General features: G+C 36.4%; 1 protein-coding gene across 3 annotated transcripts in view; it reads right to left on the reverse strand.

Annotated features, from left to right (window-relative positions):
* MSR1 (macrophage scavenger receptor 1) overlaps positions 1–16,200 on the reverse strand; it is a 126,286-nt gene that overhangs the window by 25,519 nt on the left and 84,567 nt on the right. For all 3 annotated transcript variants that reach the window (XM_049704251.1, XM_049704252.1, XM_004277168.3), the window contains 3 exons: positions 10,371–10,451; positions 7,344–7,433; positions 1,925–1,978 (listed from right to left, as the gene is read on the reverse strand). In XM_049704251.1, the coding sequence (XP_049560208.1) occupies positions 1,925–1,978; positions 7,344–7,433; positions 10,371–10,451 (225 nt within the window). The remainder of the gene's footprint in view (positions 1–1,924; positions 1,979–7,343; positions 7,434–10,370; positions 10,452–16,200) is intronic.

Raw genomic sequence — 16,200 nt, forward strand, 5'->3', positions numbered from 1 at the left:
TTATGGTAGCGCTATATAATGGAATAGTGTGTAGCCACTGAGAGAAAAGAGCCACACACACTGCCATAGCAGATGATTGGCATATTAACTTAAATAAGGAGAAAACAGAACACACTGTATAGATGTTTCTGTATTTGATTCTTTCTGTCTTTTTGAAACATTAAGGAATTATATACTCTCCATGAGGGGCTGGGTACGTGGAGAGGAATCTGGAGGCTATGTACACACACACACATTTATACACAGAAATCTCTCTTAATACTTCCTCAAAGAAAGCAAGCACGTAAACTTCAAAACAGCCACGAAAATATCTGTAACTGAAAACATATCTGAACGTATCTGGAAAAAAAAAATTCAAAGCATTTGATTACCTCAGGTAACAAAAGACAGTGTGGGTGTTAGATTAACAGGCTACAAAATAAAGGTGTCCCTTATTTGCCAAGCTTAACCAGAGTCAAGGTTAAGAAGCTCAGAGAAAGTCTCAGGAAAAGGAGAAAAGGAGATAAAGAAGAATCAAAGATAAAGGTAGAGATAAAGATAGAAATAAACATGCAGATAGGGAAGAGTTACACAGGAGTTCAGTGAAAATAAATGGAGTGACAAGGAGAAAGGAGAAGAAACGGAATAAAAAGTAAAACAACAGATCAAAGTGATCACATCAAAGAATAAATGGACACAAAGGAGAATTTTTCCTATTGTTTCTATTATCTTAATATAATAATAACAACAATAATAATCATTGACTAACACTAAAGCACTTTGAGGAGACACACAATACTCAGTGTTGTTCAATTTAGGGGCAAACACACTTCAACAATGCAAACACTTATGAAAACAACTGTAGAAAGCATCATGTGGTTACACCACACTTAAATGGCTGGCATTCACAATGGTGACCCTAAGCTGCCTAAATGTGGCATCAACACAGTGTATGAGGTAAAAATAATTATTTTTACTAAGACAGAGAAACTGGGACTGCATTTTTTAAACAATAATTACAACTGAAAACTGCTAGATTTGGGGATCCATTAAAGGATTTGTGAAAATCTGCCTAAAACAGACCCTTGATGGGTAAAGATTATGATAGCTGTGTGTGTATCACTTATTCTCTCTCTCTCTCTCTCTCTCTCTCTCTCTCTCTCACACACACACACACACACACTACATGCAGCTCCAACTAGGAACACAGAGGAGGAACGCTTGGTTTCTGAGAAATCAAGTGTGGATTCCTCATTCCCTTTCAAAATCCTTTCATTATATCTGGTAGATTTGGCCTAGACACACAACCAATGACTTATGGCACTGTGACTACTGAAGATATCTTATCTAATATCTAGTTTTCAAGATCCAATGTACAGATTCTCTACATTGGAACATGAGGTCAGCATTCCACCCACAGAGATCCCTGTTGTGAAATCTATTCTGTTGCAGTTTTGAAGGTCTGGGATATCGAATACCACCTTCTCAAGTTTTTATCAAAACAAAACAAAACACACAAAAATACCCCAGCTGTCAGAGAATTAGCCTGTTCTTAGATTGTTCAAATTCCTATATGTAACATTTCAGTTATTTCAGTTAGTAGGTAGGGAGGCTGTATTGTTTCTATTCATAAGCTTGATTCTCTTTCAGCAGATTGAAATTGGCTTGAAAATTGAACAATTTTCTATGTGAAATTTTTAGAAAATTACACTCATCACAAAAACTAAATACAAATGGGTAATGAGATTTAGAGTAGTATAATTTAATCTATTTGTTTTACACCAGTTAGCACAGTTTATTTGTAGAAAGCTGTGGCTGACTTCCAGAGAATCCCCATGGATCAACACTGAAGTTCTCAACCTTTGCCTCAAGCCCACACCACCACTATCACAAGCTTGTTTATTACAAAGGCACACACAAAAAAACCAAGAAACCATAAACTTACTTAGCACGCTTCCACTCCCTTTTTCCCCCTTCTGGCCTTTTTGTCCAGAATTTCCTTTAAAAAAATAAAAAGAAATAAAAAGAAAAAACTTTTTTAAATTTAGGCAATTCACAGTGCTTGAAATGGAGACAGCAACACAAGGTCATCTAGAATAACAACGTATAACAACCTACAGATTTTCATACATAATAATGTTGATGATGATGATGATGATAATACTAATAGCTATCATTTTAGAAACCCTCTTATGAACTTAGCATTTTATGGGTAGGTCCTTTACATACATTATCTCAGATTACTTACCAGGACATTAAATGTTCCATTTTCCTAAAGTAGGCAAAACTGAGGTGTAAGCAGTTTGTTTGGGATTATTCACACTCCTTTTCCTCCTCCTTCTTTGTGTCTTCCTCCCTCTCCCAGAAAGCCTGGTATCCTCCATCTCATCCCAAACCTTGTTTTTCTGTTCCCATTACAATCTGTCTGTCTTGTTTTCTATTTCTTTTATGTGAAGCCTAGCAAAGATGGAGCTGTGAATGAATTTCTGGGAGTGGTGAGATCCCAATTACCTCAGTCTTGGGGGAAGCTGGGAAGGTCTGAGGGGTGTCTAAACCTCTAGATAGTTACTTTTGGCTTCGAGAAACCTCATTCACATACTTTAGAGGTGTGCTACAGACCCTGTGCTAATAAGGGTCAGGACCTTATATGGAAACATTGTTAAGACCCTGCTCTTTGCTAATGGGTTGCTATTTCACCTAAGGTTCCCAAAGCTATATCCAGAGGTTAAGCCCTTAGTACCAACAAGAAAATTCAACGATGACAATTGCATCTCACTAGAGGGGTACTGTTCTCACATATCGATTCTTCTTCCAAGAGTCGTCAGATATGTATTGTAAGTAATCACCTTCCTGGCATAAATGTAGGACTGACCATAGAGCCATCTATCTCTAAGTCAAAATCTTCATTAATGTTCTTGATTTCCTCCAGCAAAATCAAGGACTGTTCTCTTTTCATCCAAGAGCTCAAAGGGCATAGTTCAAAGATCATGAGCTTTGGAATAATAACAATAATTTTAGATTCTCTTGTGTTGAATTATTTTGCTCTGCCACTTATTAGGTATGTGGCTCAGAACAAGTCTTTAAACCTTTCTGAGCTGAAGTTTATTCTTCTTTCAAATGAAAAAATAGTACCCTCCATTGCAAACCTGCCTTGAAAATTAGCAGCAATGCTTATAAAGGGCCTTGCTCTTAAGAGATGCATGTAAGAGATGGTAGCTCTTATTTGTTTTACAACATAACTTAGCTAATTTTATTTTCAGTGAATGAGAGGATTTTTTCATTTCACTTTTTTATGGCAAAATTATTTTACATTTTATTTTGCAGTTTTAATCATTATTTTGTTGTTTTTTTTGGTCTGTTTCTCTAGCTTACTTTGCCTTATCCATGCTTTGTTTTCGAACATTTGTCCTTATTCACCTCTTAGAGAAGACTTTTTTGATCTCCAATTTACCAGATTAAAAAAAATACAAAATAACGTGTGATGAGTAACATGAAAATTGAGATTTAGCACTTAAAAACTGAAGCTATTTCCAATTAAAATTTTATTTTGAAATGCCAACCATTCCTTATCATGGTATAATAGTCTCTAATTGCTTTGCATATATGATTACACTGTACATCATTAAATTCATTTTTCAATTGTGATTCAGTCATTTCAGGTAATATTAAATTGACAAGAATCATTAATTTAGCACAAAGTACCTAAAACCTTTTCTATTTTTTTTTTTTGGATGGTAGGCTTTTATAAGATATAATACCAAAGTTTTAGATTTCCTCAAGAGGAAAAATCTAAGATATTAAACAAAAATTGGGGGAGGGGGGTTAAAATGGTGTAACTGATCAGTTCTAATTCTTTTCAGAGAAGATAATATAATAAACAAGCTTAATTTTATCATTCTAGCGTTATTTTCAGAATTAGAAAATAATTGTAAAATTACTCTGGGAAGTCTTTTCATGTTGTAGTTTGTCTTGGGTATTTTATTTTTTAAATAAATTTATTTATTTATTTTTTGGCTGAATTGGGTCTTTGTTGCTGCGTGCAGGCTTCCTCTAGTTGCGGCGAGTGGGGTCTACTCTTCGTTGCGGTGCGTGGGCTTCTCATTGTGGTGGCTTCTCTTGTTGCCGTGCATGGGCTCTAGGCATGTGGGCTTCAGTAGTTGTGGCACGTGGGCTCGGTAGTTGTGGCTCTCGGGCTCTAGAGCACAGGCTCAGTAGTTGTGGTGCACGGGCTTAGTTGCTCCACAGCATGTGGGATCTTCCCGGACCAGGGCTCGAACCCACGTCCCCTGCATTGGCAGGCAGATTCTTAACCACTGCGCCACCAGGGAAGTCCCTGTCTTAGGTATGTTAACGATACCTTGATCTCTGTTCAAGCCAGAGAGCTGAACAAATGACCCACTTTTCTTCTTATAAATAAAAAAAAAAATGTTTTATGTCATTTTAGCATGATTCAGAGATTTCCTCACAGACGACACCTGGAAATCTTTTCTCACACTTGAACACATTAAAAACATCCTTTCTAGAGAACAGGGATTCCTCCTTCCTTTATAATGACATCTTAGGCTAAAAACGAGCCCAAGGGCTTTGTCAAAACCTGGAGTTAACCACCTCCTGTCAGATATGTCACTCTTCTGTCAAAAATAAAGAACTAATATTTCTAAAAGCCACTGAAAAGTAAGAAGTAGATGGTATGTAAATATACCGCCACTCTACCTTTAAATATCAATATAAGAGGAGGTATTTTCAATAGCATCATTGTGACTTCAAGCATTTTCAGAGCCCCTGCCATGAGCTAGGCACTGGGTTCCTCATTTTCACACACAGGCACACTTAGCCCAGCCCAGCTCTTTTCACCTACTTCAATTCAGATGTGACATCTTCCCTCCTCTGCCTAATGCTTCTTTCTATTTCCTGAATTCTTCACCTTCAACCTTCTTCTTAACCTTCCACAATCTTTTTAACCCTTCTTTCCTCTGTATCTTCAACAACTTCTCTATTTTACCTTGCTGTCAGCATTTAAATAGTATTCAAATTCACTTTCAAAGAAAAAACAAAATCAAATGAAAAAACCGATCTCTTCCTCCCCCTCTGAAGAGCCAGACTGCTCTACCCCGCTGTCTACCAGCCTCATCACCCGGCACCCCTGGGCATTCCCCAATCTGGCTTCCACCCCGCTCCACCCAGCCCCACCAAAACTGCTCTCAGTAAAGGCAACATCCTCACAGCAACAAACGGAAAAAGCTTTCTGTTGACTGCATCTCACTTGACCAACTTTTGGAACTCCTTTGGTTTTTTTTCACAACCACCTTCTCTGGGTTTTCTTCCTCACTCCGGCTGCTTTGCTCTTTCTGCTCAGTCTGTACGTCTGGAACCACTCAAGGCTTTATCCTAGGCCCTTTCTCTTCTCACTGTTGCCTACCCATAAAATATTACTAAAATCAATGATTATTAAAATTCATTGACTTCAGTGAACATTTATATGAGCATAGCTACAACTTTGTCTTTCTACCTCTGGCTTCCCCTCTGAGTTCCAAACCCATATATTCGACTATAAATATCTCCATGAATGGCACAGAGTGTTCAATAGCTGTTTGTCAAATAAATAAAGGAATTCATTGTGGTCTATAATTTTAGACATTCCTAAGAAAGACCATAACTCACCCTTAGAATCAGACTTTGAATGGACTCCAAGAGTCTAACTGGAGAGAAGCACATTATTTACATTGCTGGAAAACCTAGTTCATTTAATGAGGTTCTGTTCAGAGTACTCTAGGGATTTTGAAGATATGTAAGGTTACACTTCAATTAAATCCTCCGAGCTCTCTGCAGTAAATCTGTCAGATGGTAAATGCTCTATAGATCTGCCATGGATCAAGAAGAAAGTCTTCCCTTTCTCTTCTTATATTTGTATACTTTATCAGTTAAGGACTGTGTCTTATTTACTTCTCATTTCCCTGTACCAAGCATTGTCCCTTGTATATATATATTGAGTACTTAAGACATGTGGAAGGAAGAGGGCAGGGTGGGGAAGAAAAGGAGAGCAGGAGAGAAAATAGAAAATAAATAGGGCTGCTCTTTCTTAATCTTTTTGCTTTGAAATCACTTTGCTTTGATATCACTCGTATAGTCCAGGCTGTGTCATTAATTAGAAAATGACAATTAGTAGATTTTATTTCTAATTTTGTTACCCTCTTTGGACTCTTGTAGAGGAAGAATGCATTCACTGCTTTAATCTGCAGTATAACTAAACTAGTACCAGGCACTGCTGCTCATATTTCTACCAAATTTGAGTCTTTTAATAAGGAAGTAATATCCGGAGAGTATCTTTTGTCAAGGGATTTATTACCTCTACCCCTGCTTTCATTTTTACAGTCTCTCTTTCTCCAGTTTTCTTCACCTGAAGATGTGGTTCTCAAAGTGTGCTCCCTGATCAGCATCATCACTGTCACCTGGAAACTTGTGAGGAGTAAACATTCCCCAGGGAGCCCAATCCCTAACTATTGTATCAGAAAGTCCTCCGGAGGTGGAGCCCAGTCAGCTGTTTTAACAGGCCCTGTAGGTAATCCTAATGTCTGCTCAGGTTTGAGAACCACAGATGTAAAGGAATTCTGCGCATCTTTAGGCCAGCTCTAACACGACTTTCTTTGTAACATCTTGTCTTGCTGTACAGAGTTAATCACTCTACTTTCTACTTCCACAGCTTCCAGCTTCCATTAGTTTTGTCCCACTTTACAAATGTTTTATTACTTACCACTTGGTAATACAGCTAACTGGTTCTGCATTTTTCTGTCCCCTGCTCTCTTCTAAAATTTCTGTGTACAGTTCACAATTCAAGCTTAGGCTAGCGGCATAAGGAGTAGAAATAATATCATCATGTATGTAAATTGTAAAGGGCCCGAACATGGTGATTATTAAGTACTAATATACAGTAGCAGGCAGGTTATCTTGTAAAGGATAGGATTTCAGGTCTGCCTGTATTTTGCTAACTGTAACTTAACAGGGTTTGGCGGTTTTGGTTAAAGGGGTGTTAATACCATGCTTGTTTGTTTTTCTCTACCAGTCTTTCCACTCTCTTTATTCTAAGATAGATACCATTCTTCATGGTGATTTATAGTGGTGTGGAGTTGACAGATCCTCTGTTGTGATTTTATATGGAACTGTTTTCCTTTTGGACATAGAAACTTTCCTCAGGTGGACAGAAATCAGTTTCAAAATGTTTCAGATCAGAAAATAAACTGCATGTGAGTGCTGCTTTTCATACTATGATGACCATTGTTTTTGTTATCTAAGAAGTTGAAAGGAATATCTATGATCTGGTGTTTATTTTACATATTCTGTGAAGAAAATATGCATTATCATAATACCTGGCCTCCCGGTCTTCCCCGCTGATCCTGGGAATCCTCGACTTCCAGGAAAACCAATGGATCCTCGATCACCTTTAAGACCTGGAGGACCTATATAGTAAATGAAGAAAAAAAAAAAAAAACCCAAAACAGTGGTAATAATTCATTTTGCATGAAGATTTGAGAGAATAATGAAACAATCTAATTTCACTAATGGATATGAAGGAGGTGAATCTCCAAATGGAGGAACAATGTCTTTCCTAAACTTTCATGTGTAAAAATTGATAGATAACAGTAACAGTAAGTAGAAATATAGTGCATTTAGTACCCTGTAGATATTCAATATGTAACAGATTGTCACTAAAAATAAAAACACACAAGAAAAAAAAATCTTAGAGTTTTAACTGGAAGCCTTATATAGTCTAATCAGGAATCTTCAAATGGCAGAATTTTGCTACAGCTGAAATGATAACTTTGAAATGTAAGCTAAAAATTGGACTTTTAAGATTTGTCCCAGAAAAATCACAAGTCAAGCAATGAGAAGTATCAAAGAATATTTATTAAAAAAATACTGAGGCCCTAGTGCAGGAATATATTACTCTATCTCTCATGTTCTTGTTTTTACATACTCCATTGTAATCCCAAACAATAATGTAGCCGTGTGTGTGTGTGTGTGTGTGTGTGTCCCAGGCACAGGGAAAGTATTCAGTAAACATTTTTTTAAAGTAAAAGGTTATAGGTAATTCTCCTTGGCATGCTTCCAAGGAAATGGCATGCTGAAATGAATTTCTATTATATTATTTTGAGATAAAGCACAGTTTAATATAATATCCACCCCAGTACATGAGTAACAATTGTAATATATTTAATGTACTGATTATTTAATACTACTAAGCACGTATATCTTCTCAGATTTTCGTATCATGGTTTCGAGTCAAGCTGAGTTTAGTGGGCTCATTTGCATGTATAGGTATTTTTTGTTTGTTTGTTTTTGTTTTGTTTTGTTGGTACAGGGTTTCTTTTGTCTTTTCTTTAAACACTCCCATTGTAATATTTATTTATTTATTTGTTTGGCTGCACCAGGTCTTAGTTGCGGCACATGGGATCTTTTAGTTGTGGCATGTGGGATCTTTAGTTGAGGCACGTGAACTCTTAGTTGCAGCATGTGGGATCTAGTTCCGTGACCAGTGATCAAACCTGGGCCCCCTGCATTGGGAGCACGGAGTCTTAGCCACTGGACCACCAGGGAAGTCCCTATAGGTGGGATTTTAGTAAGCCTGCTTAAATCAGGAAGTAGAATTATCAAGACAGTCCATCATATACTTTTAACTTCCTGATTCCCTACCAAACATGGGGCAAATAGGCAATCTGGCAAAGAAAAAAACAGATTGCAGCAATCAGGTAGGAAAGATGCCTAGTAACTTGAATATTTTTGCTGCAGTGCACCAACTCAAATGGCAACCTAAAAATCTAAAAGAGTCAATTTATCACTCCAACAATGAAATCTACCTCTCTTTTTTGAGGGGCCAGATAATGCCTATTTGTGTATATGAGCAATACCAACAGCAGCAGACTAAACCCTCACTTAAAGAATCAAAGCAGCTTTGCAACGGTATCTGTCTAGGGTGATAACAAAAGCTGAAACTTTTAAATCCCTCTTTCTATTTGATTCCGAAACAGCTACAAAAGATGTTCCCAAGATGAAGCTTTGGAAGGCAAGTTGTAGCCCAGACTGAACTTTTATGGTTGAGTTATAAAGCTTTGATAATTGCAATTTGTAATGGAGGAGTTGACAGACCTTTGACAATAGCCGCTCTGGCAGATAATATAACACTGGTTACTTCCCCTGCTTATGACATTAATGCACCATTGCTAAGATCTGCTGGGTGCCAGTCAAGTAGAAAGACTTTTCTGAACAAAGAATCTTACCTGGTATTACTTTCAAAGGCAAACCAACAATTGAGATATATATATATATATATATATATATATATATATATATATATATATATATATATATATATATATATATAAAATTCTAAAAGCTTTTTTTTAAGGTAAACTTTATATATTGGCTTTTTAAGCACTATGATATAAAGGGCTGGCATGTGTCAAATTCATGCTTTTCATTTTTAAAAATTGTTTTTCTGATGTAACCTGGGCTGGTTGATACATTGATCAGAAAGAAGAACAGTTTATATAATCAAAACACAGAAAATTAAGATCAAGTCCCTGGTATTTAGACATTTCTTTAGCAGCACAAACTATTCTAGTTATCATTAGACGGAGCAGTATACTCCCCACCTTCAAAAAGCATGCAGGTATTTGATTTCTAGCCATGAATAACATGATGATCATGTTACTGTTATTATCTTTATTTTTTTGAAAGCAAAGAAAGTTCATGCTCTTTCTCTTTTTCTGTCTTCTATTATTGTCTTTCAAAATATTGCTTTCAAGATTACAGAAGAAAATAATTTGAAACAATTTTGCTCTAAGTAAGATACAGAGAGTGGCTGACAGCAAAGGGAAAAGTCATCTGTATTCTAGTCAATATTTACATTGAGATTGCATAGGTTTAAGCAGATAAATTCCAGTTAAGGACCATATAAGGAGTATAATCCAATTTGCCTTTGATTTACATTAGTTGTTTTTTTTTTTTGTATCTTAAAAACCAGGTAACCTCCAAATATATTCAATGTGAAGATGGTTTTCATATTTTCCTTCACATGTGACCTAAAACTAGGTCGGCCAAATACTGTTTGCAGTCAGTGATATGGAGAGCACTCTCTAGACTAATGAACAACCCCATGTTGTTAAAGCACTTAACTTTCTTTAAAAATCAAGAGTCACTGCTTACCATTCAGAACATGATAGTGATTATCATTTGATATCATTTGATATGCCCTCAACACACACAAACATACACATGCGGACACACACACACACACACGCCACACAGGGAACCAGTCAAATAACTGATTCCCCCTACACACATTCACAGATGTACATTACCTAGCCCTGCAGTATATGATGGAGTAGTTACCGTACCTACTGGACCTGGAATGCCTTGTGGACCAACTTCTCCAGTGGGACCTCTATCTCCTTTTTCACCTGGAGGTCCAGGAGGACCTTTAAAAAATAAATGACAATTACTGATCATAGGCTTAAAGCATAGGTAAAATAGATTTGTCATTTGTCAAGACAGTTACGTAGGTAAATCCAAAGCCTTTTATTTGTTGCGCAATTACACAGAATGAATGAGACTAACCTTCCTGAATGGAAGCATACCCTGCTACTGAGTAGTGCAATGAGATAGCTCTAAATTAGACAACCTAATTATGGACTAAATACTTCTGTGTGCCAAGCAGTGTACTAGGTTCTCAGATGCTGGGGGCAGAGAAAGACAGTGAGTCAATCAATGATGGCACAAATCCACATTAGTATTGTGTAGCTACTGGGTATGAAACCCAGTGCCCCTAAAACTGAGCTCCCTTGCCAAGTTTATGATTAACCTCTCTATCCAAAATTTTATTCCCCTTCTTGACCTACCCCTGTTCCCCTCAGGACTGAGGAATATCAAAGAAAAGGGGGATTGAAACCAAGCAGGACCCTGCAGGGCCTTCCTGGGTACAAAAGCACCCTCCAGGTGCCCTGTTTCTTGTTTGCAGAAAAAAGGCTTTAGTTTCCTAGGCCTTCCCTGAGCCCCAAAGAGCAGGCACAAGGAGTTAACAATGAGAGGAGTGAGGGGATGCAGAAACAAAGGAGAAGCAGTCAAGCAAGGTAGCTAGAATGATAGTTCGGAGTCCTAGTTCCTCCTCAATGGGTATACATGACAATCTGACACATATCTTTGAGTCGATCTGTAGAAACTAAGCCCTTCACCCATGTGGAGGATGGTGACTACACGCTGACCACTAGTATGTAGACCCCACACTGGCTGGAACCAGAAGGTTGATGATTAAGCTTCTGGGAGCATCACCCTGTTACCTCACCACCAGGCAGATTTCACTATATTAATTTAGATGCTCTGTGGAAAATGTATAAGTCAAGTCATGTGTGATACCCTCAAGGGAAACAAAAATCCACACAAAGTAGACAACCAAAAACCCTATCATTGAAAATGATACCCTCGGATATTATAGAAAAATGCAGATCAGCAAGAGGAGCAGTGGTTGAAAAGACTTAATTGAGGAGGTAGGATGCGAAGGGGATTTTGAAGAATGGGGAGAATGAGAAGAAAGAGAATGCTGGGTAAGTAGGAAAGATGCGGGGAAGGGCAGGAAAGTGAAAATGAGTAAAGGAATAACTTTTCAAGTAAAATATTAGGTAGAATCCCTAGATAGATATAGACATTATAAAATAAGTCGGAGAGGTTGCAGGGAAAATTTTGACTACCTGGCATGACAATTACCAAGGTGTCCCCCTAGTACTGAGTTTGATCAACACTGATTTAGTCATTTGAATTTTCTGTGCCCAGCAAAACAGATATCTAGTGATCACCTCTTTAGAATGATGGCACTGAGTATGTCCCTCTTCTACATGGAGTGCCACAGGACAAGTGTTATTCCTTTCCTTTAAAGCAGAACACTTAGCAATTTCTTTTCAATTCCAAAAGGAAGAAATGAACCTGGACATACCATAGAATAATCAAATAGTGATGTTTTAAAAGAGTCATTTTCAATTTCCGTGGTTCAAGGACAGCAAGGATAACACACAACTATGTTTAGCATCACTGGTTAGAGAGTACTTGTTTACAAATTTTAATCGGGTGGGGAGATATGATACTTGAAAGATTCTAAGAAGGGGCTCCATAAATAATGATAATCTTATGAGTAAATATATTCTGTCCATTTTCTTTGCTTCTTTTGAAATCCTTGTCCCTTGCCTCTCTCCATTTTTCTGATCTGTTTCTGATTTTTCAAGGTCCAACTTGAGTTTTAGCACCTTCCTTCCCTGGTGACTTAATTTTCCAGATATCGTTGCTCTTCTCAATGGCACATCATTCATTTCCCTTCATACACACCATTGGGCTGTAAGGTTTTATTGCATTTTCATTACAATAGTAACTACATACCATAGGAAATATAAAAGCCTAGAAAAAATGAGGAAAATATAATACATAATTCTATCATCTTAAGAGAATAATCACTAACATTTATTTTCTGTTTTTGTTGTATATTTTTTGTTTTTTGTTTTTTACATAATCATCATGCAAATTGCATACTACTGGGCATTAAGTAGTTGTAGTAACAACTAGCAAATTCTCCTAAGCTATAGCTTAATGATGGAAACATATATTAAGGTGTCCACAAGAGATGTCATGGTTCTACATCAATGGGAATCTACGCATCTTCTATTCCTGCAGAATGTAGTTTCTCCCAACAAAGGGGTTTTAATTCCCACAACCGTGAACACAGCTGCGGTTCATTCATCTCTGCACAGTGACAATGGAGGGGGCAAGCAGGACAGAAAGACTCAATTTGCAGCTTGAATTTTGCTGAGCAAATTAAAGGGAAGCAAATCCACAGTACTCCAGGATGGCATTTTGAAAAAAAAAAGCACATGAAAAGACTGTGATTCAGTGATTAGGGCTCTAAAAAAGCAAGACAGACATTCCAGGAAAAACTAGAAGGTGTGAGACAAGAAACAAGGGACACAGATTAGCTCTGGGCTCTTAGCCTCTGAGATCAAGAGTTTTCACCATTTCTTTAATAAGTAAGAAATGGAACTCACTATCTTTTCAATTATTTTGCATGTAACTATGTATAGTAACTGTACACAGCTCAAATGTTGGAGCATTAACTCAATCATAACAAATACATCTATGCTATTTTATAAAATTCAGGGTTAAAGATCCCTCTTTGTCTATTTCTATATAAAAATGCTGATACCAGGTACTTGAATCCCAGAGTAAGAAAACGAGGTAAGGTCTTTCCTTCAAGAGTTCTGAGTGTGTTGGATGTTACATTTTTACTGTTATCTTAGTCTTCATGTAACATTAATCTCACCCATTACATTCTGTTTAAATTCTGTAATTTGTTATGTGTCTTCGACTGCCTAGAGCAAAATGTGGAAAGTATCTCAATGGTTTAAGTGTCTTTTTGATAGTTTGGAGGGATAGAAGTACACAGATCATATACTACTTTCTCTTAGCTTCTTATGTAGAACTTTTGAGAACATTATCAACGTAATGCTCTCATCTACCTTCCAAAACTGGTCTCTCCAATCCTGCTGTTGCTCACATCCTTATCATACTGCAGTTGGACTAATCTAGAGGGTTTTTTATTAAAATATGGTGTGAATATATTTTGTCTATTCCACCCTCATTCATTCATTTATTTCAGTTTAAAAACACATACAGACTGAAAGTAAGGGGATGGAAAAAGGTATTTCATGCAAATGGAAACCAAAAGAAAGCTGGAGTAGCAATTCTCATATAAGTTATATATATATATATATATGTAGTTTGCTTGAGTGCAGTGTTTTTTGTTTTCTGTACTGAATTCATTAGCATGGGTCGGTATAAAATTTAGCATAGGTCAATATGTAATTTGTAAACTAATAAGGTCTTAAAAGTGAGGAATTAAGTCTTTTAAATTTAATTATTTATTGTAAAGAGCAGAATAGCATACATAAACAGGTGCCTAAGGAAAACTTGTATTCTAATATGGAACTCTCATGAACACCTTTTTTTTTTTCTTCTAACGGTATGATAGTAGGCCATTTGATTATTTTTATGGCTTTAACTTTACAACAATGAAATATTCGTAAATTTTAAAAAGTATTTTTCTTTATTTGATGCGGGTGGGACACTGGAGAAATGAAAGGTCAAACATCTATTGAGGAATCCATACTTGTCTATATATTGTGTACTTTTATTTCAAGAACTGATTTAAAATTCCTAAAAGGATGCTATAATAAGTTATTATGCCATTTTACAGACTGAATTAAGTGAATTTCAGGGAGGTATGAAACTTGCCTAAGGCTATCCAGCTACCAAGCAGTAGAAGTGAGAATTAAATCCAGGTATACCTATAAAAAAAAAATAAAAAAAAGAAGAAGGCGAGGGCAGCACCAGGGTATGGGGTTGTTAGTTTTATAGGGGTGAGTAATTTCATACGCTGATGAGTGGGAGGAGTATTCCAGCTATTTTGGGGAAGGGGTGGGGATTTCTAGGAATTGAGCCACCGCCCACTTTTTGACCTTTATGGTCATCCTTGGAACTGTCATGGCACCTGTGGGTGTGTCGCTTAGCTTGCTGATGTGTTACAATGAGTGTATACTGAGGCTCAAGGTCTAGTGGAAGTAGACTCGTCCGCCATCTTGGACCTATTTTGTTCTAATCAGTTTATGTTGTGTTCTCGGGCTATGTAATTCTTTTAAAGGTTGTGCCCTGCCCCCTTTCCTCCTGTTTCATATTGAATATATAATATTTACCAGAGTATGTTTTAATAATTAATACATGATATATTGTATAATTAATTTATATATCATATATATAATGATATCTATAGGTATTTGTTCTAATAAGTCATTAAAAATAAATGAATATTCTTTTTCTTTCATAAAAAAAAAACAAAAACAAATGTGCATCAACAGACATTTGTTTTTATGTATCATTCTACATAAAGAAATGTAGCCATTTATTCTGCCACGTTATGGAAAAAAAGAATGAAGAACTTTAAGTCTGAGACTTCAAGTCTATTGTAGTCACCTTCTTGGTTCTGAGTTACTATTTAACCTTTCAAAATTCTGTCCCATAATCACATCAACAACCACCTCTGTGCATCAATAATGGACACAATGCTTCCTGGTAGCTCTCTTGCTAACATATGTCAAAGGACACTAGATTAATATTGTTCGAAACATCTGATCTGCCCTAGATCAAGAACCCATAAGAATTCCACTATTTTTCATCATCTTTAGTACCATCTAACTGCAAAGTTAGACGGATAATTCACAAATGCTATAGCAGTAATTTGCCATGAACAATTCCCTCTATAAAACACACCACCAAATCCGCTATTAGCTGTCTCCCTATGATTTTTTGTTTTTAAGGAAAACTAAGATATCTACTTAGCCACAGAGATGTACTGATTTAAAATACTCAGTAATTGAAAAATATCATAGATCAAAATTACCCAATTTACTGGGAAAGAAAACCCAGGAACATCACATCATTTAAAATCCTCAGATGATAACATAGCACTAATAATATCTGCCAAAATTTCCAGAGCTATGCTTCTCCATGTCGTGTTCATTACGATCATAAATTTCCTACTTTGTTCTCAATCTTGCCTCACATGTAGATCACCATAAAAATCTGCCAAGTCTTCTAGGCTGCTGCTATTTAAACCTCTTTATTTTTTTTCTTTTTTCTTCCAGTTTTCATGCTCACTGACTTAGAGGTGTTTAATCTGGACGAAGCCTTAAAGCTTGCTTAAGTCAAACATAATTACAGAGGTCTGAGAGAGTGAATTCCCAAGGTCTTAAAGCCAGTTGGGTAAAATCAGAACTAGAATACTTCTTTCCTGATGTTCTAGGCTATACTTTTCCAAAATTAATTGATTTAATTTTGGGCATCTGTTCTTTCATTATTCCTGAGATGAATTTTTCTTTTACATAGTGGTTAAAGACACAATTCATTTCTTAAATCCCAATAATTAATTGCACAAATCTCCAAATTCAAATTCTATCAATCACTTCTTCTTCTTTATCATGACAATTGACCAATTGATACATTTTTTTCTCTTTTTGGTGCTTTTAGTTTCTGGAAAAAAAATATGCTTAAAATTTTTCCACATAACCACTGCTTTCAGCAATGAGTCATATTTTATTTCTCTTAATTTCTCTTAAGTTCCTTCCTCAAATGTTTAAC

The sequence above is a fragment of the Orcinus orca genome, chromosome 21 (genome assembly GCF_937001465.1).
Source record: "Orcinus orca chromosome 21, mOrcOrc1.1, whole genome shotgun sequence".
Lineage (NCBI taxonomy): Eukaryota > Metazoa > Chordata > Mammalia > Artiodactyla > Delphinidae > Orcinus > Orcinus orca.